Source organism: Epinephelus moara, chromosome 10 (assembly GCF_006386435.1).
Source record: "Epinephelus moara isolate mb chromosome 10, YSFRI_EMoa_1.0, whole genome shotgun sequence".
NCBI classification, from domain to species: Eukaryota; Metazoa; Chordata; class Actinopteri; order Perciformes; family Serranidae; genus Epinephelus; species Epinephelus moara.
In genome coordinates, this window is record NC_065515.1 from 5,874,817 (window position 1) to 5,898,603 (window position 23,787).

At 41.4% G+C, this 23,787-nt stretch overlaps 1 protein-coding gene across 1 annotated transcript in view; it reads left to right on the forward strand.

Annotated features, from left to right (window-relative positions):
- The window catches only part of prdm5 (PR domain containing 5), a 54,360-nt gene that overhangs the window by 14,946 nt on the left and 15,627 nt on the right, over positions 1 to 23,787 (forward strand). The window contains exons 12-14 of the mRNA XM_050055941.1: positions 5,065 to 5,225; positions 9,404 to 9,497; positions 23,005 to 23,090. Coding sequence (XP_049911898.1) covers positions 5,065 to 5,225; positions 9,404 to 9,497; positions 23,005 to 23,090 — 341 coding nt within the window. The remainder of the gene's footprint in view (positions 1 to 5,064; positions 5,226 to 9,403; positions 9,498 to 23,004; positions 23,091 to 23,787) is intronic.

A 23,787-nucleotide genomic window follows, 5' to 3' on the forward strand; every position in this document is an offset into this window, starting at 1 on the left:
CAGATGTCTCTTTCATTTATTTCTATATTTATTTATCTTTTAACAATATTTTTGGGGGCTTTTCATGCCTTTATTTGATTCGAAAAATAAAGCATGACTGGGTAAGAGAGAGAGGGGATGATATGCAGCAAAGGGCTGTGGGTTGGAATTGAGCCCGCGGCTGCTGTGGCAAGGACACAGCCTTCGTACATGGGGCGCTCGCTCTACCCGCTGAACGACTACTACTACTCGGCACCACCCCAGACCTCTCTTTAGAATCGTAGCCTACGGGGAAAATGCTTTTTGGGGCACAGGGGATTTTTCCGCTGCAATACCGTGAGTGGCAACTGGGAAAAATTGTCTGCAAAGCCGAGCGGTGTTCTCGGGCCTGGGATTGACTCATTCTTTGAGCCAGCCTCAAGTGGCCATTTGAGGAACTGCAGTTTGTAGCACTTCACATGAGCTTTATTTTTCAGCCCCAGAGGTTGCCACTTGTTATTTAGACTCTGTGTTAACACCTTGTCTTCAAAAGTGGATGTAGTTACATGTATATCCTTGGCCGTTTCAGTGCTTTTACCGTAAAGGTCAGAATACAGGTGCACTTTAACTATAGATGGAACTGGTTTGACCACAGAGATGCGAGTGATGGCTTGATTAAATGCAGTTTTGACTCTGTCAATTCTGGTGCTTCTCAGATGGTCCAACATCAGATGTCTCTGCATCCCCCAGCCTCCAGGTTAAGGGAGTTCATCTCTTTTATATAATTTCAGTATGGTGCGTCTTGTTGCAACTTTGCATACTACAACCGTGAAGTGATTTATGCAGTCTTTGCAGGATAAACAACTATGAAAAGACAAACAACTGTTTTACACAGAAATAACACAACATTAGGGCCTATACATGAAAAAGGAACATTTATTTTAACCTTAAATGTCAAGTTTATTTCTTAATATCTATATATATATTTGTTGTTAAAAAAGAAAGGTTGAAATCGATAATTTCTCATCAGTCAGGCAGTGTAGGGGAAACACTGAAAAGGGAATGTCGACAAGTCCAGAAAGTTAGTTTTTCTTTTTTTGGATGTAGGTATTCACATTTTAAATTTCAAGTTAGAAATACCAAATCAAATCAAATTATTGATGATGTCGTATGCACAAATTACTAAATGAGCCATGTGAAATATCAAACCTATTTTTGGGGAGAAATTATCTCAAAACAAATATTTATCCCTCCTGTACTTTGATAAAGCCATCTAGAATTGTATCCCTCTTGGTATCTCTTAGTAGACATGTTTTTAAGTTAAAACCAGCCAGCTCATCCTCACCCTTGTGGACACTTCCATTAATCATAGACATCATAATTCTATCAAACGTCTCACCAAGGAGACATTTGAGAGCGTTCAGCTTGTCTGGTCGTCCCTGGCTGCTGTGGCCCTGCAGAAACGTTCCTCCCCAGACAGTTGAGCTGCAGTAGAGCCTTGGCAGGATGCAGCGCTGGTCCTCGAATTGAGCCAGATAACAAAGAGATTGTAAAGCTCAAGGCATTTCCTGCCGCTGTCTCAGGAGGCAGGCCATATAATACCAGGACTCGTATTATGTATCAAGTTCTAGACAGTATGTGGGGCGGGAGGATCGAGTGTGTGATTTCACTGGAGGTGAGAGAATAGACATGCCACTGAATACATGTGTCCGTCTTTATGAGTTAATGTTAGGGCACCATGTTAGTGATTGTCTCACAATGAGAAAATGAAGCACAGATGTCACAGCATTGTTTGGCCAACGGGCCTCATGCAAGAACGTCATATTCATATCTTAAATGTCTCGTACTGTTTTCTGTTAGGTTTGGTAGTACAAACGTTCCGAATTGAATTCACCAGACTCTCTTTAACCGGACAAACTACCCGTAAATCTCTTGTTTCACATTAAGGAGTGCCATTCATTCATGAGGAAGATTATTAGCATAATCCATGCCCACAAAATTCCTGTTCCGCTCTGTTTGTTAAGTTTCATTCACAAAAGTATTACTAAAAAAAAGACTTTCACACTGCTGCTGGAAATTAACAGACAGAAACACTACACAGTGTAACAGTGTCAGTGGTTGTATAAGAGGACCTGAAATAATTAGTTTGAAAATATGAATACAGTAGCCATCACACAGGGTGGTGATGTCATACTGTCAGGTGTTATTACGAAGGATGATCATTGAAAGCGACTCAGAGCATTTTCAGAACAGCGACTGAACTCGAGTCATCAAGTATAAAAAACAAATAAATGTCGCACAAGATTAAATTTGGATTTGGTGTTTTTTTTAGGTATTTTTACTGTAGTTGATTTCGGTAACATATTTAAACTTTAAATTCATTTAGATTAAAGCAGTATAATCCTTAAGTAAAACAATAGTTTTTTACCGGGCCACCTGCATGACTCGTACGAGTTTTGTTCAAGAAAATTCTAAATACAAATAATTTGATGAATGCGACAAGTTCCCTAAAAAGAAAACACAAAATGACCATTTATAAATCAGTTGCTCACCCTGTGTTATCTTGAATGAATGAAGAGAACAGTAAGTAACTATGTTTCTCACATGCCTCCATGGTGAATGAAGAATCTGAAAAAGGCTAACAGTGTCAATGAACTATCGTAAATGCATCCGCGCTTAACAGCAAAACTATATCAAATCATCAGTTTACAAACAAGTCGTGCAGTTTAATCCAAGTCTCATTTATCTAGTCGTATGCTCAGTACTCCTCAAACACACGCCTTTTCGCTAAAACCTTACTATTTAAAACACTTCTGTATACGAGTAACACATCTGGGCAAGTACATGCATTTGAACTCTGATCATACTTTACCCTGGGTAGATTTCAATCCTGGAACCCTTCAACTATTGGTCTGATGAAGTTGATATTTTGGCCTGGTAGCCACAGATATCTGAGCCAAAACTTTCTCTGCTTTGTGACGGTTATTTCGGCATCTCTGTATAAACATATTTGCCTATGAATGCAGATAGATTTAAAAAATAATAATAATAATAAAAAAATCCTAATGTCTAGTTTACTCGTTGTCAGACATAGCTGATGGGTTCTGATGGGCTGTTAACCTGCCGCTCAAACGTGATTGGTCAGTGCTACTGGGACTACAAATGGACTCCAAAGGGAAACCAGGACACTTTCAGTACCAACGTTTTGTCACGGTGCCCACAGATTGTGCATACATGTGCAGAATCTGTTTTTAGAGATCAAGCAGAGGTCGAACGTTACATGTCTGTGCGTCAGAATGTGTACGCGGAAGTGGAATTTCATTTTCTAAAGTTTGAGAAAAAATACCAGGTCTGTCTGGCTTAAAGACCTGGGGTCTCATTTATAAAACAATGCATAGGATCCATACTAAAAATGCACTGACAGATAAAAGCCAAAAATGGCGTGCACCAGAAAATATTTTACAGTTTCTACAATCAGGCTTGTTTAGAAAATGAGACCCCTGGTATTTCTTCTCAAACTTAAGAAGATAAATTTCACTCTTAGAGGCTCTGAAGACTGCTTCTATAAAAAATGGCAATGCTTGATAGTTTATTTCAAAAGGCTTTGAACACTCCCTCCTGAACGGAGAAGAAATATTATGTAATTGTACATTGATGCTATTCACTCTCACGCACTGTTATTCAAAAGACCTCCTCTTTTTTAAATGGAATCAGTGTCATTGTGTGTTCAACCTGTATCTCCTTGGACTTTCAAGGTAGGGGCGTTAGGGAATGGGTGGAAGATGGGGAGGGATGTTTGTTAAGATAAGAAAAAATGTAAGGAAAAGTATTGTTTCAATTGTAATTTTGTATGATTTGAACGTCATTAAATTGTAAGGTTTTAACAAAAATGCATGTGTTTCGGAAGCACTGAGCATGCGACTGGATAAATTTGACTCGGATTATACTGCACAAGTTGTAGGAGAATTCGTAAATGGATAATTTGACATTGTTTTGCTGTTAAAACACACACACTCTCCCTGTTACCGCATTTCATCAAGAATTTTCTTAGTTTTTGGATTCTTCGCCATGGTGAAAGCATGCGAGAAAAACAGTTTTCTCCAAAATTGGGCATAAGACGGGGTGAGTGATGTAGAAATAATTGTTTGTTGAATGAAGTTTTCCTTTAAATTACTCAAAACTGTGAGTTCTTGAAACATTCGCAGCACATTTATATAGGGTTACGTGTCAGTTGTGTATTTCTAGTTGTTTAAAGACCTTGAGAACAATCCTGTGTGTGTGTGTGAAAGTATAAATCACTGTCTGTGCATGTCTGGTTTAATACCAGACTGAAGCCCTGTTCCAAGTCATAATGAAATCTTTATGCGAGGGTGTCGTTGACATTAATTATCATCAAGCGAATGTGTTCGATTTGATTAAAAACACAATGGACCTCAGCTTTCAGTGGTGTTCCAGTTTATTGAGCTGACCATCATCGGCTGGTAACAGGAGAATGAGCACAAGCTCGTAACCACTTGCTCCCGCCAAACACACACACACGCACACTCTCTCAGCAAACTACTCTGTGGAAATTGAATGATCTCCATATAATGGAAACAACTACTTTTCAACAATAGAGGCTGTTGTATGGAGACAGAGAGCAGAGGCGTGAAGGAAAACATCAGGCTGCACTCTGTGAACAGCTGAGATTGTGCCCCAGCGTACTGTCTGAGCACTGTCTGTCTGGCATTTTAGTGCTTGTCAGTGGAATGATTAATACAATAAGGCATGTTTTTTTGCGCTGTAAAAGAGACACAACCATTTGACGCTCAGATGAAACATATGGCAGAGCAGTTTGTTTTACTGTTTCCCCTGGGATGTGTTCAGCTACAGATGCACAATAAAGGACGACGTCTACTGAAAAAAAATAGAGCCAAAAATTTCTAAAGACCATTGTTCAGGGTTGTCTGGTGCAATGAAACACCCCTCTTTGTATTTTTCTGTCCACACAATCACCCCAGTGAAATTGGGTCCCCTCTTGCTGTGCGTGATGGCTGTGTGTTTAGAGGCACAACAATAGATAAACTGGAAATGGCTCTGATAAATGTTCCTCTATCCTTGCCGCAGGTGAGAGGACATTCAAGTGTGACCAGTGCGACGCCACCTTCAAGAGGAAGGACACGCTCAACGTCCACATCCAGGTGGTGCACGACGGCCACAAGAAGTATAAGTGCGACCTGTGTGAGAAGGCCTTTGTCACTCCTTCAGTCCTCAAGAGCCACAAGAAGGTGAGTGAAAAGAGCCGGAGCCAGACGACCTCAATCATGCACAGTGATTGCATGTCTGCCAGGGCTGTCACTTTGTCCTGGATTTGAGCTCAAGCAGCATTTTTGAAATGCACACAGAAACACAACAGAGAATAAGTTATGAAACCTTGTAAAATGAAGTTGATTGATTCAGTTATCTTGCACGTAACCACAGATAGTTGCAAAGAATATACTTATGCATTTTTTCCGTCATCAATCTTCTGCTATCACACTGAATTTTAAAGGGAAGGAATGACAGCGCAGTCGTCTATTGCTACCAAAATATTTCCATTGCTTCACATCCAGTCTTCCTCCTCGCCTCATGAAAGTGATTCAGCTAACCGTTGTAATATCTTGGACTGTCAAACCTGGCGGGGACATCCATCTTGACCGTTGCTGCCCATGAAGGCTTAGAAATCAATTCCTATGTTGATTAGAAATGGCAGTTAGTCCATTAGCTCCGCAGGGTTTCAAAGCCCCAAACAGATCTCTCTGCAGATTATGAGCCCTAAATCTGACAACGTCCGGTGTGGTTATGGATCAAGATTGAAACCAAACAGCTTCTTGGCACAAGGCAAAAGAAAATGTCTCGGAGGTTGTCTCAGAACAGTAGGGCTGAAGACAGGCATGTTGAACTGTCTCGCTGCTTACAGGGTCTGGAGGCTGCAGAGGGATCTGGCCTTGATCAAAGCCAGGTTGCCGAGGGGACGACAACTTGCTGGCCGTGTTTACATGTGCAGAGTTAATCCTGCTTTTGGCCGTGCTGTTGTTGGGGTCTCATTTGATGTACACCTTGATACTCGGCAACTGTTTGTCTGAGCAAACTTTGGCCCCCAAATAATCACAAAGAGTCCTCACAGCCATGCTTTGTTTGTATCACATCTAACTGCAGCTCTGTGCACCATGTCTGATTTTGCACATGTGATGAAAATCAAAAGTTAAAGATAAGAAACTTTTTAAACATTATGAAAGCCAAACATCTGATCCAGGTTTCTTTGAATCACAGTATGAGCTAACCTCAGTTATTGAAACAGAGTTGAGCTGCAACTAACTGTGCTTTTCAATGTAGATGGATCTGACTGGGCGGTACGGTGGTGAAGTGGTTAGCGCTGTCGCCTCACAGTAAAAGGGTTATGGGTTCAAATTCACCAGTTGGCTGGAGCCCTTCTGTGTAGAGTTTGCAGGGTGAATGGTTGAAGTATTTAAGAGGGATATATTGGCAGAAATTGAATATGATAAGTATGTTTTCACCTAGACAAATAAGAATCACATAGTGGGTCTGCCATGTTGTTTCTACAGGAGCCCAGAGCAGACAAACCAAACACTGGCTCTAGGTAGGGCCATTTGTGTTTTCTGAGTGACCAGAGTTTAGAAAAGCACTGATTTTTTTTATGTGAAAGTGCTTTATTCAGGGGTTTTACCGATTTAAATCACTGGGTCTGTTTGTTTTTGAGAGGATGATTTGGTTCCTGGTGAAAACTTCATGAAGTTATCAGAGAAGATAGGTGAGCACATAGTGGCAGGTCCTGGGCTAGTCCGTGTGCAACGAGCTGAATGGCCTCAAAGAAACACTGATATGAAACATGAAACTGCTTTATTCAGTGTTTATACTGGTTTTAATCACCTGGTCGGTTTGTTTTGGAGAGGAAGAGACCTCTGTGGGTATTTTGGCTCATGGTAAAAACCTCCTGAACAATGAACACTGAAGGAAATCTAACTGAGAGTCCACGCTTGGCACACTGGGGAAGTTTCAGCTGTTTGAAATCTGCAATCCTCCCTGCTGGATGCCTCTAAATCCTGTTTCTTTAACGTTCAGTCTTTGAAATAGAAATATAATTTGAGAAAGAGTAAAAAAAAAATGAATATGTTAAAATAACAATGCTACATGACAGAGATAAGCAGTTATTCTCTCATTTGAGAATCTCTAACCAGTGAATTTTTGGCATATTTGCTCGTAAAATAACTGGAACAATTGATTGTTAAATCAATGTAAAATTAGCTGCAGTTTGCTTTGTTTTTTTGTCGACTAAGGATTTACGTGACTAATTGTTTCAGCTCTACTTTTGAATGACCTGGCGGCTCCTCTCTGAGCACATATAGATGTAGCCACTGAGCCTGAACGATGTCCGATAATTTGAATTTGAATTGCTTTAAGAGATGTTTTAATCAAATGCCAATTTTCAAAAGGGACAGTATGAACAGTTTAGGGGGGATTAGTGGCATCAAACATTAAGGATTGCAGATTACAACAAACTTCTCCTGTTTCAGGGTTTTACTGGGAACCAAATTATCGGCAACTGTGTGATGTGAAAACCCAAATTGTTTATCTACAGCCAGTGTTTGGTTTGTCCATTCTGGGCTACTGTAGAAACATGATGGTGCAACATGGCAGTCTTATATTATATTTCTGCTAATATATCCCCCTAAATCCTACACACTGGACCTTTACGGGGATGCATTGGTTTTACTGGAAACAACTATGTGATACTTTGAGTGACAAGTGCAATTATCTCACCTCAACCAGGAATTTTTATAAGCTTTAAGAAAAAGAAAAAAGAATTCAAGGTTGACGACAAACGACTTGCTAAAGACGACAATTTTGATGTGAATATTGATAAAGAATAATCCTTTCTTTATTTTCTACTGGAGACCAGACAGAACGGATGTATAACTTTGTGTCTTTAATTTCTTTGGTCACACGTTCAGCAGTCGTTTGTGTAAATGAACAGTAGTGTGGTCCATTTCTGGCAGAACAGGCCTGAGTTATTCGTGGAGCGCTCTTGTGTTACACTCAATGCTTTCTCCTCACTGAGCCTGGGTTTGTGTTATACGAGAGGGCGTGTGTGTCAGCATGTATGTGCATGTATTGTATGTTTTGTACAAGATGGTCTCACCTCTGTCGGTGCTATTCTGGAAGAATTCACCTCTGAATGAAAATTACAGGGTTGGTTTTTGAGTAGTTGCAGACACACAGATCAATTATATATAAATACTTTGAATAATTACTTACAACTCCCAATAAATTCCACACTTATGATTCGGAACTTGACGTTCCCAAGAGAAATTGCCGGCGTACCCCCTGGCTGTTTGCCTGCGAAGGTAGAATACCAGTGATGTTTTCTCTGTTGTACAAACAACTAACTAAATAATGCAGCGCCGCTCCATCTGGGACGCATGTGTTCGTATATATGTGGATTTGTTTGTGCATGTGCGTGTGAGTGTGTGTGCATGTGTGTGTTAATGTGCATGTGTGTCTGTGTGTGGATGGAGCCTTTGTAACGAAACACCCGAGGTGTCAGAGGGACACAGTGGGGTGATGGAGGAAAGGATGGGGGCCCAGGGAGGAGGTGTTCCTGTATTGTTGTACTGCTGTTGAAACTGTCGCTCTGAGTTTGAGCCTTTCATACTCACGATTATTCTCGGGAATTTATAACAGGGCCAGCAGGAGGAATTCAGGGCGCACTTTTCAACAAGGAGAGAGTGAAGGAGTTAGGAGTGAGGGGGGAAGGGGTGGAGGGAAAGGTAGAGGAGGTAGTACACGCTTTCCACATGCTCCTCTTCCCTGTTTGCATGTGCAGCCCGTATGAACCCACAGAGCTCGACACTGTGGACTGCTGGAAGGTGAAAGGAGAGGAAGAAGAGGGAGGAGGAGGATGAGAAGATGAATGCATACGTGCACCCTGGCCTTTGGTCCCCCGGGCCTTGGACCCTGGCAAATCTGCATCGTCTGTGTTCTTTGATCCTGCCTTCAGGGCAGCTCAGTGGATCCATTGTCATGTGAACATGTGCATCTCCATTCACTGAGTTGACCACGACTTAAAAACTACATTTTTATTAATTCTTTACCCAATCAGACAGTGCTGCTAAAATAAATGCTTTAAAGTGGGCATTTAAAGTGGAATCTAGATCCTGGAGCTGCTTTCACCAAACAAAAAAATACCAAAATCTGATTATGTTTGAATGAATGGTTTTAAGATGCAGTATGATAAAGTTTAATTTTCCACTTTTGATAATGTTCTCATGAATATCTGATTCCTATAATGTTCTGACGTTGAATTCCAGCTATCACAGAAGATCACATTTTACTTTGTAATGTAGGAAGGATGTGAGGATGAATGTTACAAATGTTTTTCTTAACATCAACCACATGTCTCTGGCAGACACACACAGGGGAGAAGGAGAAGATCTGCCCGTACTGCGGACAAAAGTTTGCCAGCAACGGCACGCTAAGGGTCCACATCCGCAGCCATACAGGTCAGTGGCTCTCCACGGTTTAATGCTTTGTTAAAGGATTACTTTACCCACAAAATGACCATCTGTGTATCAGTTACTGACCTCGTGTTAGGCTGGGTTTATGAAGCAAACTGTTTTCTTGCATGTCTCCACGGTGAGCGAAGAATCCATCCAAAGTGGAGAAAAGTCTTGATGAATTGAAATCAAAGGGGTTCGCATTTAACAACAGCAAAACAATATCAGTACATCTGTTTGCAAACTCTCACACAGCTCATGCAGTATAATTTAAGTCTTATTCATCCAGTTGTATGCTCAGTACTTTCCATACACATGCATTTTCGCTGAAATGTAAAAATGTAAACGATAAATGTAGCTTGGTAGGAAGCTGACGTCCCCAAAGCTCCAACTGGTTGCCTGTTTCTCCAGCAGGCTAAACCTTTCTGAATCTGAACATACTGAAGATGTGCATTAGAGGCCATTAGAGGTCTGGAACCAGGCAACTAAACACCAACACCTTGTCTTGAATGTCATTCTTGTATCATGCCCCTCTCTAACCACCTTCACACCATGCTCACTGCACAGGTCACAACAACATACCAAGGCACATTTTAATATTCGAAATTCCAACATGATGCCACACTGCTTGTTCCAGTCTTTGCACTGCCACAAAAATAGAGCCCTAGATGTTCATTAAACTGCCTTAAACTGGAAAGCTACACATTCCTGTGCGTCTCCTTACCAACAGACTGGTGCAGAGACCTGGCACGGCCACACACACACTTCTTGGCCTCTAAACTCCGTCACTCACTCTTTCTTTCTGTCTGTCTCACTGCCCGCTCGCTGCCTGGCTGTCTCCTTCTTTTCCTCACTCTTACTGAACTTCATCTCTTTTTCTCTCTCATGTTGTCTTCTCATTGTCCTGTTGTTTTTCTTGGAATTGAATGCATCACTTTACTCTGTTTGCTCTCTAGCTTCAGACTTGGTGGCTGGAAAGCACTGAAGTTCAATTGATTTCTCAAAAGTGGCTGTGTCCTATGAAAACATACTGGGTTTTATCATGTTTCAATATTATATAGATTTTTTTCTGATATCACAAAGTCTGCCACGATACAATTCACAGGCCTGTGATTAATATAAGATGATATCGTATGTCCATCCACGCAGTCAGTTACATAACAAAGCGGCCACCCCTTTCTTTTTTGCTAATGCCCATTAAAAAAAACCCCACATAAATAATTAAGCAGTTATGCGCAGTACTTTTACTTTAATTTGACTTTTCTAACACACATAAAACATGGCTTAAAAACAAGAAAATTTAACATAGAAGTATAAAATTTGGCACAATAATAACTGTCAAAATTTATAGATCCATTATTAGCTTAAGCACTTAGCAGTGGATAGCGGACCTTTCCTCTACTCTTAACAAAGTGAATTTCAGTTGGCATGCATGTTTTTTCAGCCAAACATTATTGAAACATAGGAGCTAATGTTGCTGCAGTGAGAGCAACAAGTTAGCAGAATAAATTGCTCGGCTATGCTTGTCAGATTTCCTGAGTATTTTATCCTGCAAAGGCATGATTTGCACAAAGTGGCAACCTCCAGGGCTGAAAAATGAGGCAACACGGAAGTGCAAAAAAATTCAGTAGTCCACAACTCAAGCCTCATGCCCAAATACCCAGTGATGGCAGCCGAAATCTGTCCAGCTGATTGGGCCTGATTTTGAGGCATCATTTATGCCAAGTCTCAGCCGAGTCAGCCGACCGGATGTGGCCCGACTTATTTCTTCTGGCATGCTGAGTTTGGGCCAATTCTGGGCCAGGTCTTTTTTGATAACAGCTCAGTGATGGCAGTGTCGGCAGCCAGAGTCAGGCCAGCTGTTTTGGCCCGATTCTGGGGTGTCATTTATGCTGAGTCTCAGCCGAGTCAGGCAACCGGATGCGCCCCGGCTGATTTCATCTGGCATGCCAAGTTCAGGCCGATTCTGGGCCAAGTCATTTTGGCTACCTGGTCACTTATGGCTCCAAAAAAACAACATAGGGATAGGTTCATAGGGCAATGTTACGGTAGCTACGTCCATTATTTTTACAGTCTATGGTTAGCACATGGCATGTGCTTTGGCTGTTGACCCATCTTTTCTCCAGAATCCATATTTGCCATTTTCTGCCTGCTTTTTAAGATTTTTTTTTTTGGCATTTTTTTCTGCTGAATTGACACACGGATAGACAAAGATATGAAAGGGGAGAGGGGGGGGGGCTGCAGCACAGAGCTCTGGCCCACTGCAGTAAGGACCCAGCCAAATTGTATGCGCTGTACTTGGTGAACGACCAGGTGCCCCTGCCTGGTCAGGCTGTTCTCATAAACTATTTTCTTACTATAAGTAATGCACCCAAATTCGCAGATATCCCACATAATAATGAGCCAGTAATTTGCGCGTAAACCACTTATTTTGGAAGGCTTAAATCATGTGGCCAATGCACTGAAGGAAGTTAACAAGAAAGCGGTGACGAGCAGTGCACGTAGCAGGCAGGTTGGGGTGAAGGGTTTCAACACAACACAGGATGTTCGGAACCGTGTGAACTTTGAGTCCTTTTAAGGAACATCCTCACCATGTTTCTTTTGCACAAACCCAACCTCTGTAACTTTACGTTAATAACCTAACTTTACATTAAGGACCTAACATCATTCAAGGGGATCTAATTCATAGCATGTCATGCGAACCACTGTATAAAGATAAGTTGGCCTGGCACTATTGGATGATGGCACAGATACACGATGGGAATTTCAAAATAAAGCATATCTTTAAGATGATGATATGGATCGATGTTTTCACTTTGTATCGATGATTGATGGTCATTGAATCAGTGCATCAGTCTATACTGATGAATCGTTGCACCCCTAAAACATACCAATCGTCCTCACGTGTCTTGTGATCTTCTGATCTATTGAATCCAGGGAGATTCATGTCATCATGACCAGCCCACACAGAGCCCCTAATTAGCAAATCAATTACCTCATATAGTCAGTGTTTAAATATATGAAGCTTCATTCACTCCATGTCTTGTACTGACTCCCTACAACACATCATATTATAAATGTTTCAACTTAAATCATATATGGAGCCTCTCTAGACCTTCCCATCAAGCACTGACGAGATTAGTGTGTCAAAATGTGTGTGTATGTTTGAGTGGTGGCAGGACGGTGGTCCTACCACACTTTGTCAACAGCTTCCTTTGTATCTGTGTGTGTGTGTGAGCTGTGCATGTGTGTGTTTACGTACATGTGTATGTGTGAAGGACAAACCAACAGAAAGAGAGAATGTATTCCAGTGTGGGCCGCGGCCCAGTCTGATTGTATTTATATAGAATAAACAAAAGGGAGGAATGCTGGGGGAGGGGTGGGAGCCGAGGGGACACCTCAAAGAAAGAAAGGAGTAAAGAGAGAAAAGACCACTCCAAGAAAGCATCCAGCCGGATGACCCTTGACCCTGACTGGCTGTAAATCTGTCCCCTCATTCTATAGACTGGGATTTTTTTGTTTGTTGCTTTTTTGTGTGAGAGGAAAAAATAAGCTTTGGTGAAAAGTGTGAGTCGTTCCCTGAGCGACAATCAAACAAGACTCATCTTGTTCTCAAACAGTGGAGAGTAATTTCGTGGGCACACACGGCTCTCTATGGAGATTGTGTGATAAATGTTTAAATCATAAAACAAGCCTGTTAATGGAAGTAAAACTTTAAAGACGGCTAGTTTTTTCTGTCAGTGATCTCTTAAAGAAGGCCACCAGCTGAGGTGAAGACCTTTAAATCGACAGCTTCTCTGGATGGCAGACAGGAAAGCTCGATCTTGTTCGTCTTCCTGCTTCACAGGAACAAGTCAGCATTGATTATTTACCTGCTAAACACAGAGGACTTTGTACGGATTCCTTGGAGATTTCCTCCCCCGATCATTTTACCATCAAACACTAAAGCGCATTGTCAGAGAAATGGGATTAAAGAGAAATCCTAAAACATCAACTTGAGAGTGTTAAGTAGCTGGCGAGGCGTGTACTGTATACTTGGCTTGGATTTTGTTTCAGTTTAATTTGGTTAGAACATCGTGTTGAGCTCAAACAAATTAGTTGTAGTGCCACAGAGGCAGGCGTCTTCTCAGAGAGCTGCCTTTATGAGATCACCGACAACCCATAAAATGTGAGCTGTCAAAAAACTTGGACCAGGATGCTGAAGACTTTGTGGAACTCAGTAGTCATGATGGATGTTTCTATCATCTTCTAAATGATTCTTCTTGGCCCTGTTGTGTGTCGTTCTCCACATCACAGCTCAGTGAGAGTAGATTTTCCCACCATATGTGCCATGATGTGGTAAATAACCATAGTGGGGTCATGAAATTTATTTGTGCCAAAGGAAAAACGTTGACAGAACCCAGAGCCCCGGTGTCATACTGACATCATAGGACATGTCATGTGTGGGCACAGCGATTAGTGTAAACCCATGAGCTGTGTTACGACAAATTGGCGTGGCATTTTAACCCTTAGAAATGCTGATTTTGTGTTTATGTTGTGTTATGAATAAAGCTTCAGTATTAAGAGTTTTTCCACATGCTCAGACAGACCGAGGTCTCCAGTGTGGTTGCACATGTTCAGTGGTCAAAAAGAGAACACTTGGATGGTTTTAACATCATCGTCACAACCAACAAATAAAAGATTTTTCTACTTTAAGTTTCACAAGCACAAGAACAAAACAAGAAGTAACCACGAGTACAATGTGTCAATTCCACACAGCTGTCTGAGATGATTATATTAAAGCCGCCATGTGTCAATACACTCAGAGGAAACGGACATGAATGGGTTGAAAGCAACACAAAGACCGCACCAATTTTCACTGGGATTGTCTCATTTTTCTACGAGCAAAAACTTATGCCATCATAATTATTTGAAGATGCTATAATTATGAAAAATGTGCTCATATGGTGGCCTTAAAGGGCCACTCCAGAACATTAGTTTTGCACTTCCTGACATCATCAGTTATGTTTTCAGACTTTAAAAAGCTCCCACGGGAACCAAAGCAGAAATGATACAACTTGTAGATTAAAAATGTGCACCCTTGATGTACTGATCAGAGAAAGAGCAACAAGTCCAAATTCTCACTGATCAATGTATTCTCATACAACGGTTAATATAGTATCTTTAAAAAAAACTGTATAGTTATGCTGCCACTTGCTCATAGAACATTCAGGATCCAGGGACCTGTTACAACATTTTATTGCAGATAGGGTGGTTGAACAGTTCAATGGTGGTTGTCCGATGATTGTCTTCTATAACAAAGAATATTTAAAGAAACTGCTTTACATAATGCTAAAAATAATGATAATGAAAATAATATTAGTAAATTAGATATCATTCAACTTATGTCATTAATGCATCTGTTACAGTATTACTCTTTTACTTCTTTTAACAACAGTTTATACTTAATATCAGTTCTTCTAAAATGCACATACAACGGTTCGTACGATACCTAACAAGTTAGCACCCAATGAATGATGTTATTTTTCGTAAAGGCATGTACCAAACATAAAGGTGCGTCCTACCTCATAGGTTAGACTTAGGCAAGTAAAGTTACCGACATTTGGTTTAGGAAAAGAAACATGGAGATGTCGTACCTTGAAAGAACGCAAAGTTCGGTAGATTTCACACGGTTTCGAACACCACTCTCTTGGGGGAAGTCCTGTTTTTGTTTGACCCACCCACCAACCCAACCTGCCTTCTTACGTTGACTTTTGGTCTCAGAAGTACTTCCTTTTTTGCATTGGTCATGTGATCATAGCCTTCCCAATTACGTGGATTGGTCATATATATATAATTGTGGTGCATTACTTTTCATAGGCATTTATACGAAAAGTGCAGAGGAAAAGTCCACTAGCTGCTAGGCTAATTTATACAATGTAAAATGCCATAGGTTTGTGCTAATATCATTAGCATGTTGTATTTGTGGGGAAAATGTGTCCAGATACAGACAAGTGCTTTGTCTGTGAATCCTGTGAGTTATAGTGAAGCTGATTTGTGTACTTGTGTTTGAAATTGTCTCTGTTAAGCCATGTTTAATGTGTTTTGAATCAGCTAAACTTTACAGCACTTCACAGAAACCTCCGCCAACAACTAGTGTTTTGGAGCTGTAACTGCAGAGTGAAACAGACACCACCGCACATGTATAGATGCTCACAACGGCGTTGGCTGTGTGCATAGGCTACACCATAAGCTCTGCATAAAACTGACGCACAAGTCCTGCTAAGTAGGAGAATTTTCTCAACACATAAAGGAACACTCTTCTTTAGTTTATCACAAATATTCAAAATCAACACATCTGGAGAAACATGGTTTTCACTGGACAGGAAGGGGATGAAAAACTGTACTGTGAAAAGTAATGTGATGTAATGTAGTGAACTAAAAAGTACAATATTTGCCTCTGTGATTTAGTGGAGTAAGAAGAAGAATAAAGTAGCATAAAATATAAATACTTGAGTAAATGTACTTAGATATATTCCACCGATGGGGAATCATAATTGTCTCACACTATTTTCTGCTATTATCAGGTTAAATAAAATGAATAATAAATATATAGGCCACAGACAGTGTCTGGTTTTCCTCAGAGACTTAGAGGAAGGAGTGGTCAGTCTGACTTTTGGACTCCAGATGACAAGTAAAGTAGATCTGCTTCACTGAACTAAAGCTTATGTTCCAGTCGTGTACAACCCTGAAAAATGTATACATGAGTAAATAATTGCCACCCATTTTTCAATCATTTCTATAATTATACATGCCAGAAAACTGTCATTAAAAACATTTTATTTCAGTTTTGTTTTACATTGAACTGTTGTACAGTACCAGAGATTACTCTGAGGCACAAAGTAAGGAGAAACACACTGCTCTTTGTGTAAATATGAGTTTCTCACTGAGACCACAAATTATATTAAAAACAATATACAGTCAGTATTTTTTTCCTTTTCAGTAATGGAAAAGAAACGGGAAAATAAAACACATGAAGCAACTTGTTCTTGGAAAATACGTCTTAATTTTATAAACACGCACGAGCTATCCCACTGGCACCGGACAAAGGATCCTAATTGTCTCGATCATGGTGTCATTTGTTATGGTGATTATACACAGCCATATTTTTGATGTTTTAAAAAGCTACACATTGCAGCTTTAAGTGGTCTCACGACAGAACAACTGCCCTCAAATGGACATCTGGTAAAACTCTGGAATCACTGAACCTATTTACGTACAGATGATTTTGTTTGTCTTGACTGTGGTCATGGTTACAATCATGTAAAGTAAAATCACCGCGTATTGGATTATTTTCTGTCCCTGTGATGAATAGTGCCTCGCTATCGCAGCTTGATCTCTTTTTTTAGGTGCCGTGTGGATGCTTAATTTGGAGACGCGTGTCAGGAGTTTGGATCTGCTGCATGTGCGGCGAGGCGAGTCTGTGTGATGCCTTCACATGGGCAAGTTTAAGGGAATTGTTTGAGGAAGTGGAGAAATCTACCGAGACCCTGGCTATAATGGAAAGGTCAAGTGTAAAAGTTGTTGCGCGTTCCTACGGCTCATCAAAGGCGATCTCTTATCATCTCCAACACACTGATATCACATTACCTCCGTGGCCCCTGTCGGCATGTGACACAGGGCAGAGGGAAGGACAGTGGAGGGCCACTGTCTGACTGAACCGGAGGAAGCCGGGAATTAATTTCTGACGGACAGCACTAATGTCTTTCAGACCGGAGCCCCGAAGCTACAAAGCGCTCTCCATAACACGAACGCCGTGCGGCAGGCAAAATGACAAAGCCGGCCATCTGCTAACCAGACACGCGGCCGTACGCGCACATATACAACACACAAGGGGTGCCAAACGGATCGATTAGCAGACAAGGAGTGTGAGGGCCACAGCAGGGGCCGGGGGAGACACCCAGGGTCAAAGAGATGGTGTCCTGTTTCAGCACATGCTAAATCAGTTACCATCTCCACACACATAAAGCCCTGGCTCAGTGCTGCAGCCACCCCTCATAATCCCCAAACAATCTGGCTCAATCTGGAGAATAAGTGGAGGGTTTCTAGTTACAGTAACACTCGGCAGAACAGACTCTAAGCCTCTCACACGAATAACAGAGAGCAACGTTGCAAGAATGTTACTACTTAGGTTTCTGAGTAGCGTTTGTTTATTTCCTGTTTCGCTAAAGGATTGAGTTGCTCTTGTTTTCATTAGGAGCAGGTTGATCCAGTGGAAAAGCCATGACTGCTGGATAAAAGTAGCTTGGATGTCATCTATTAGCGACGTATTTATGAATGACCTCTTTAGGAATACCATCATTTTCTCTGTTTGCATTTTCCAGATGAGGCACACATGTCCAGAGAGTGTATAGGTTAAGTAGGTGAATTGGTGTGCACTTATTGCGAGGCTCCGTGTTAGCGGGGTGTGGTCATCTGTGCCGTGTATTAACTGACAATAGCCAGCTCCTGGGAGGGATGTGATCCAAGCCGCAGAAGTATACTGGCACACTGTGCTCCGGTGCTATTAGCGCACTAATGCCTTCCCCAGGACTCCCCAAGGCTAACGCTGGGCCTTAACCCGATACCACACATGCTACATAAGACATAGGATTTGCTCTCCTCTTTCTCAAAACACATCTGGGATTCAGATTTTCCTGTTTGTCAACAAAAGGCCTCCTAGAGGCTGAAATTGCACAGACGGGGATTTTGGGACAGAATGCTGCCGAGCTGCCCCTCTGCACATGTCTCAGTACGTGTAATCAGTCCACATATGTCACGTTAACCCTTTCCACACCAATGTGAGGTTACATGTTTTATTACTTTGTGTCACAGCACTCCTCCTTGTGCTCCTCTGAAGCCCTCTTGTGGGGGGTTTATGGTGGGTTTAGAGCCCGACTGGTATGTCTGCTACGTGACAGCTGTCGTAGCTTCTCTGTTTAAAGACAAAGGATTTGTGGGATGTGAATAATTAAGATGACAATCCAACATCGGAATTATAAACATTTGTAGTCAAGGTAGTGGTCAGACAGACCCTACATATGGATACATGAGCTAATATTGTCAGTCTCATTTAGGACAAAAATAGCAGCAATATTCAAATGAAATTATTCAAATGTAAAATATCAAATAATATGAAAGTCCCCCTCCACTTACAGATGTGTTTTATGTTTGTCCCCTAAAATGTCTGACCTTGACTATATTGACTTGTAATTCTGCAAATTTGTCACTAGAGAGGTGTTTAACATTCCTCTTCTCAAGGAGGCGATGTCTGTGTACATACCTTAAAACTGAAAAATCAAACATAAGCCAAGTAAGCTAAATTGGGTACATAACAAATTTGAAAGCCAATCTCTGTCTAAAGCCCTATTTACATGAAAATACTATTACCAGTGGATCTCATGACATATTGGAATGAATCCCCCCATGTCCGTCTTCATTTCACGAGATAAGCAAAATCTGTATTTTACCCATTTACTGACCATATTCTCCATTATTCTATGACACACACAGTCGTTTGTAACTCCACTCTACACAACACAGAAACACTACAAAGCACCACTAGCGTTGATTTACAGCATTACCCTCCTATTTTTCTTTTAAATGTAGGTTTAACAAACAAAACCGATTCTGCCACACACTGTCACATATCATCCATCTCATCATCTTTCGAGATTTCACTCCTCTAATGGATGCAAGTTAACTCCTTCTGCAAACAGGTCTCCATGCTGTGTAGTGAGATGAACCTCCTGCACCCAAAACGCTGTCAAAACTTCCATTTATAATTGCCAATGCAGCCTCTGTAACTCTTGACCAGAAAAGAGGGACTACAGTTAGACTACAAGCTAGAAAGCTAACAAACAATATAAATAAAAAATAAAAGATGCTAACGACGCTTACCATTCCAATACGGAACAGATGTGTCAACTGAGTCTAGGTCTGACTCAATCCCCCAGGAACAGTGTCAGGCTTTAGAGACAATTTTAGCTAATTTTAAAGTGGCCAAATGTGTAATTACAGCTTCTGGGTCTGTCACACAATGTCATGGGACCATAAAGACTTTTCCATCGACTGATAATGTGAAAGAGACGTCATTAAATCAATGGATAATTTTTTTTTGAGCATCACAACTTCTGCGAAATGACTCGTTTCATTATCAGGATTTGATCCCTTCAGTCTGAAAACACAAAGAGCACCACCATTATATTGATTTTCTCCCCATTCAGCGGAGGCCTAAACCACAGGTTAACTGCTCAGGTGGCGTGAGTTAGCCCCTCGGCTACACTCAGCTGAGATAAGGCCCTGTGTCCACATTGCACTTTTCTTCAGTAGAAAAGCCATGGCAGGACGCTGGGAAGTGCTTGATCCCAGAGCTTCATGAAAAAATGCTCCCAGCACATTTTTTTAATGATATTCTCTGCATGGGCATGTTTCTATGACAATATCTTCACACTGACATTAGCGAGGTAGCTAATGTGGTGTAGTACACAGTCAACATCAAGCTTAAGGTTTTTACATACTCAAGAACAGAGAAATTTGTTCTCTCTCACAGGGCTGCAAGAAAAGAATGACGTCATTTTTTTCTTGCAGCCCTGGTTTGGGAGTTCTTGCAGCTTGTTCTCGACACATCACCTGGGAACTTTTTTCTTGTGTGGTGTCCAAGAACTATTGTGTGATTGGTCAGAAATTTGAAGTAGGCGTTGTTAGTGCGGAAAAGCGAGTGTGACGTATGCTGCAGTGGGAGGTGCCTATGAGGACTTCCCAGGAGTTCTGCACTCGAGTTTCTCGTTAAGTATGAAATGTCCTGGCCAGAAAGAACTTTGTTCTTTTTCCCGCCACCTCGACAAAAAGAACAAATTTTGCAACATCTAATGTCCACCAGCAGATCTAGCTAAAGGGTAGCAGTGATGTCATCGGTGGCTTTCTAAAAAGTTTAGAGATTTTCACCTTAAAGCGCTCAGAGCAAAGATGAAGCACTCTGAAAAAAGATGCTGGGTGTGGCGGTTTTTCTCTAGGCAGCTGCATGCGGCCACATACGCTCTCCGCTCATTTTTAAAATTTCCTCCCATTGAGATCAACAATCTCTTTTATAAGGGAGACCTGGCCAAGACAGCATCACACAAAAAAACACAGCCAAACAACCACACAATAAAAAACATAAAAGAAATACAGTAACAAGTAGAAATGTTAGAGCACCTCGGCACAGTGACAAGACCCAACCGACTCATTCATCCATGTACTTGTGAGAACTTTAAAACCAGGTAGAGGGACAGATTCACGAGGGAATTTTTTGGGAACAATTCAGAAAAGACGCTGGCGCTGAGAAAAAAATAAAATGCTGTATGAACACAAGCCCGAAGTCTGTAGTGCGCTTGCTCTATGGGCGCCACAATGCTGAAGATCCAGGAAATGTAATACCATAGAAAATTGAGCTTCTTTGGCTTCATGTGCCACTGAGCACAGTTCATAGGAATGAACAGGAGCCCACCTCTAAGGCTGTATCCAGGTCTCTTTATACATCCATGGTCTGACTGAGGCTCAAACATTTATGTCAGAATCTCTCCAGTGTTTCCTCTGACACTGACACCAGCCATCTTGATGCACACTGCTGTTTCAACGGTCAACCTAGGGCGAGCAGCACTGGAGAAAGTGTAAAGCAAAACTTAACGTCAAAATTTCTCAATGAAGATCTATGATGTGGGGAAATAATGCTAAACAAATATTAGTATTAGTGTAAGCACTTTAACACACTTTAAAACGTGTCTGGAGGAAAACTTCAAACATTTACTGTGTAAAGCCTGATTTATGGTCCTGCGTTAAATCAACGACGTCGCTACGTTGTAGGGTACGTGGCTACGCAGAAGGCTCGCCGTAGCCCCCAGCGTAGCCTGACGTGCACCTCCCCAAAAATGTAACTACACGTCGAGGCGACGCAGACCGAGAGGGCTGTGATTGGTTTGCTTGGTAGCAACGTATTTCCGGTTCTGTATTTCCAGATTGCCATCCCCGCCATCTTTAAACATCTTCTGTTGCGATGTAGATGTTGCACATATGTTGCAGTATTAAGGCCCATTTATGCTCAACGTTCAATACGGATATGGACGGAGCCGTCTGTCCGTGCTCCACGTTCATTTCTCTGTGACCGGAAAAGCCGGAAGCTAAACAAAGAATCAACTAGAGACGACGATAACCATTCAGGAAAGGAACGCAGCCTCCAACCGCTCTGGCGGTGAATTGCACTGCGACGAAATGGAGTGACGGAGAAGTTCGAAGGGTTCATGACGGCGTCACGGCAACGACGTAGGTACGTTGTAGGTACGCCGCAGGACCATAAATCAGGCTTTACTCGATCAGCCCATCCGTACTAACAGACAGGACTGGAGGAGAAACATTCCTTCAGCACAGTTGTGTTTATAGCAGTGAGAGATAATATTACTCCTCTCATATACTCCCCAGATGGATTTTCTGATTTAATAAGCATCTTTGCATTTTGAATCCCAAGGAAACACAGCTAATTAACCTTATTCCTTAAAGGGGCAAAACATCTCCCCCATCAATAAAATGACTTGCTTGCCTGTTCAACAATTAGTCACTGAAGAGAGATTACGTTACTGTGAAGCAGATAAGAAATTAGACTGTTGTAAGGAATGAACGTAAATGTGTAGCTGTAGGTATCTGTTTCATTAAACTGTACACTTGCAGGCATATATATATATATATATATATATAAATTCAGGACAGAGTAAATTCTTATATCATGAGGAAGGGGGCTTAAGAAAATATAAGTTTGATTCCTGGCTTTTTTTTCTGAGCACAGGAGGTGTATTTAGTTTGCTCTGGCTCCCTGATCTATGATATAAATTAAACAATTATTGAACCCAGAATTTTTACTGTATTTTCCTGTCTGAGACTTTAATTTCGGTGCGGTTCTATAGGTTACCTCATATCCCTTCTATAGATTAGTAATCAGCTCTGGTGCTCCTATCTGGCCTTTGGATCAGCTTGTGGTAAACAGATCCATGTGTCAGTGGACTGTTTGACTGACAGCCTGTCACTTTCTCTTTGTCATCATCGCTGTGTGCTCAGATAGGATCAGTAGGAGTTTGGCCGGACTGCTTTTGATCCAATGGGATAAGCCACGTTGCCTCTGATGTGCTCCTAAACTGTTGGCCAGTTGCAGCTCCGATAGCGAGCCATGAAGTGTAGCCAATGTAAGCTTTTGCTCTGCAGTGGAAAGTCGGTGTGCATCAGAAGTGAAAGGCTCGGAGTGAAAGATATCTGGTCTACCAGCAGCCAGGTCAAATCTGTGTTAGAGCAGGGCAGGACAGGACAGAGGCGGCAACACACACACCTAAACCATCTGTGAGGCAAGACATCGCAGTGTTCAACATGGCAGGATACATAATTTATTCTGATTTTAAACCTGTATGGTACAGTATCAGTTACATGTGTGAATGATGATGTCTCATGCACACTAATGGTTTTTGTTCCCCAGGTGAGCGTCCATACCAGTGCCCCTACTGTGACAAAGCGTTCAGCAAGAACGATGGCCTGAAGATGCACATCCGCACACACACTCGTGTAAGTTCCCCCGTCTGTGCTCCTGTTCTAAAGGACTTTTATATTTAGGTATTTTTGTCTGTGTATGAATTATTTTGTATTCTCCATTACTTCTTGGTGCACACACTAATTCATTCTTTATTTGACAGTATATTGTGTTAAGTACAATTTTATTTGTGACTCTTGGGCCTAGTCTGCATGTACATGGGTATTTTAGGTGATGATGTTTAGAGACTCTTGTGAAGCCAACAAGACAATTGCTGACACAAATCAACTACAGAAGACACCTTGAAAACAGTCAAATCCACGTCATTTAATAATACTAGTCCATATCCATTGGTAGCTTTGTCACCTTCTACCTATGCCAATCCTCAATGCCTATGTGCAGTTTCACATAGATTGACCACGTCAGTGAGTAGAAAAACGTGGGACAGACAGAATGACTGACTGACAGAATGACACACTGACAGTGATTATGTAAAGCATACCATACCATGACTTAGTCATACCAAAAATTAGAAAACAAACAACACTGGTCCACAGGGGGAGCCACAGCGATCGGTCACATTTTAGCCATTTTTAAGCATTTTTCTGTTGTTATAGCGCCACCCAGTTGCCAATTAGAGTTAAATTTCACCTTGAGGCGTCCTGTTCTACATATCTACCAAGTTTAGTAAAAATCCATATGGCGGTTAGGCCTAGATAAGAGATAAGAAAT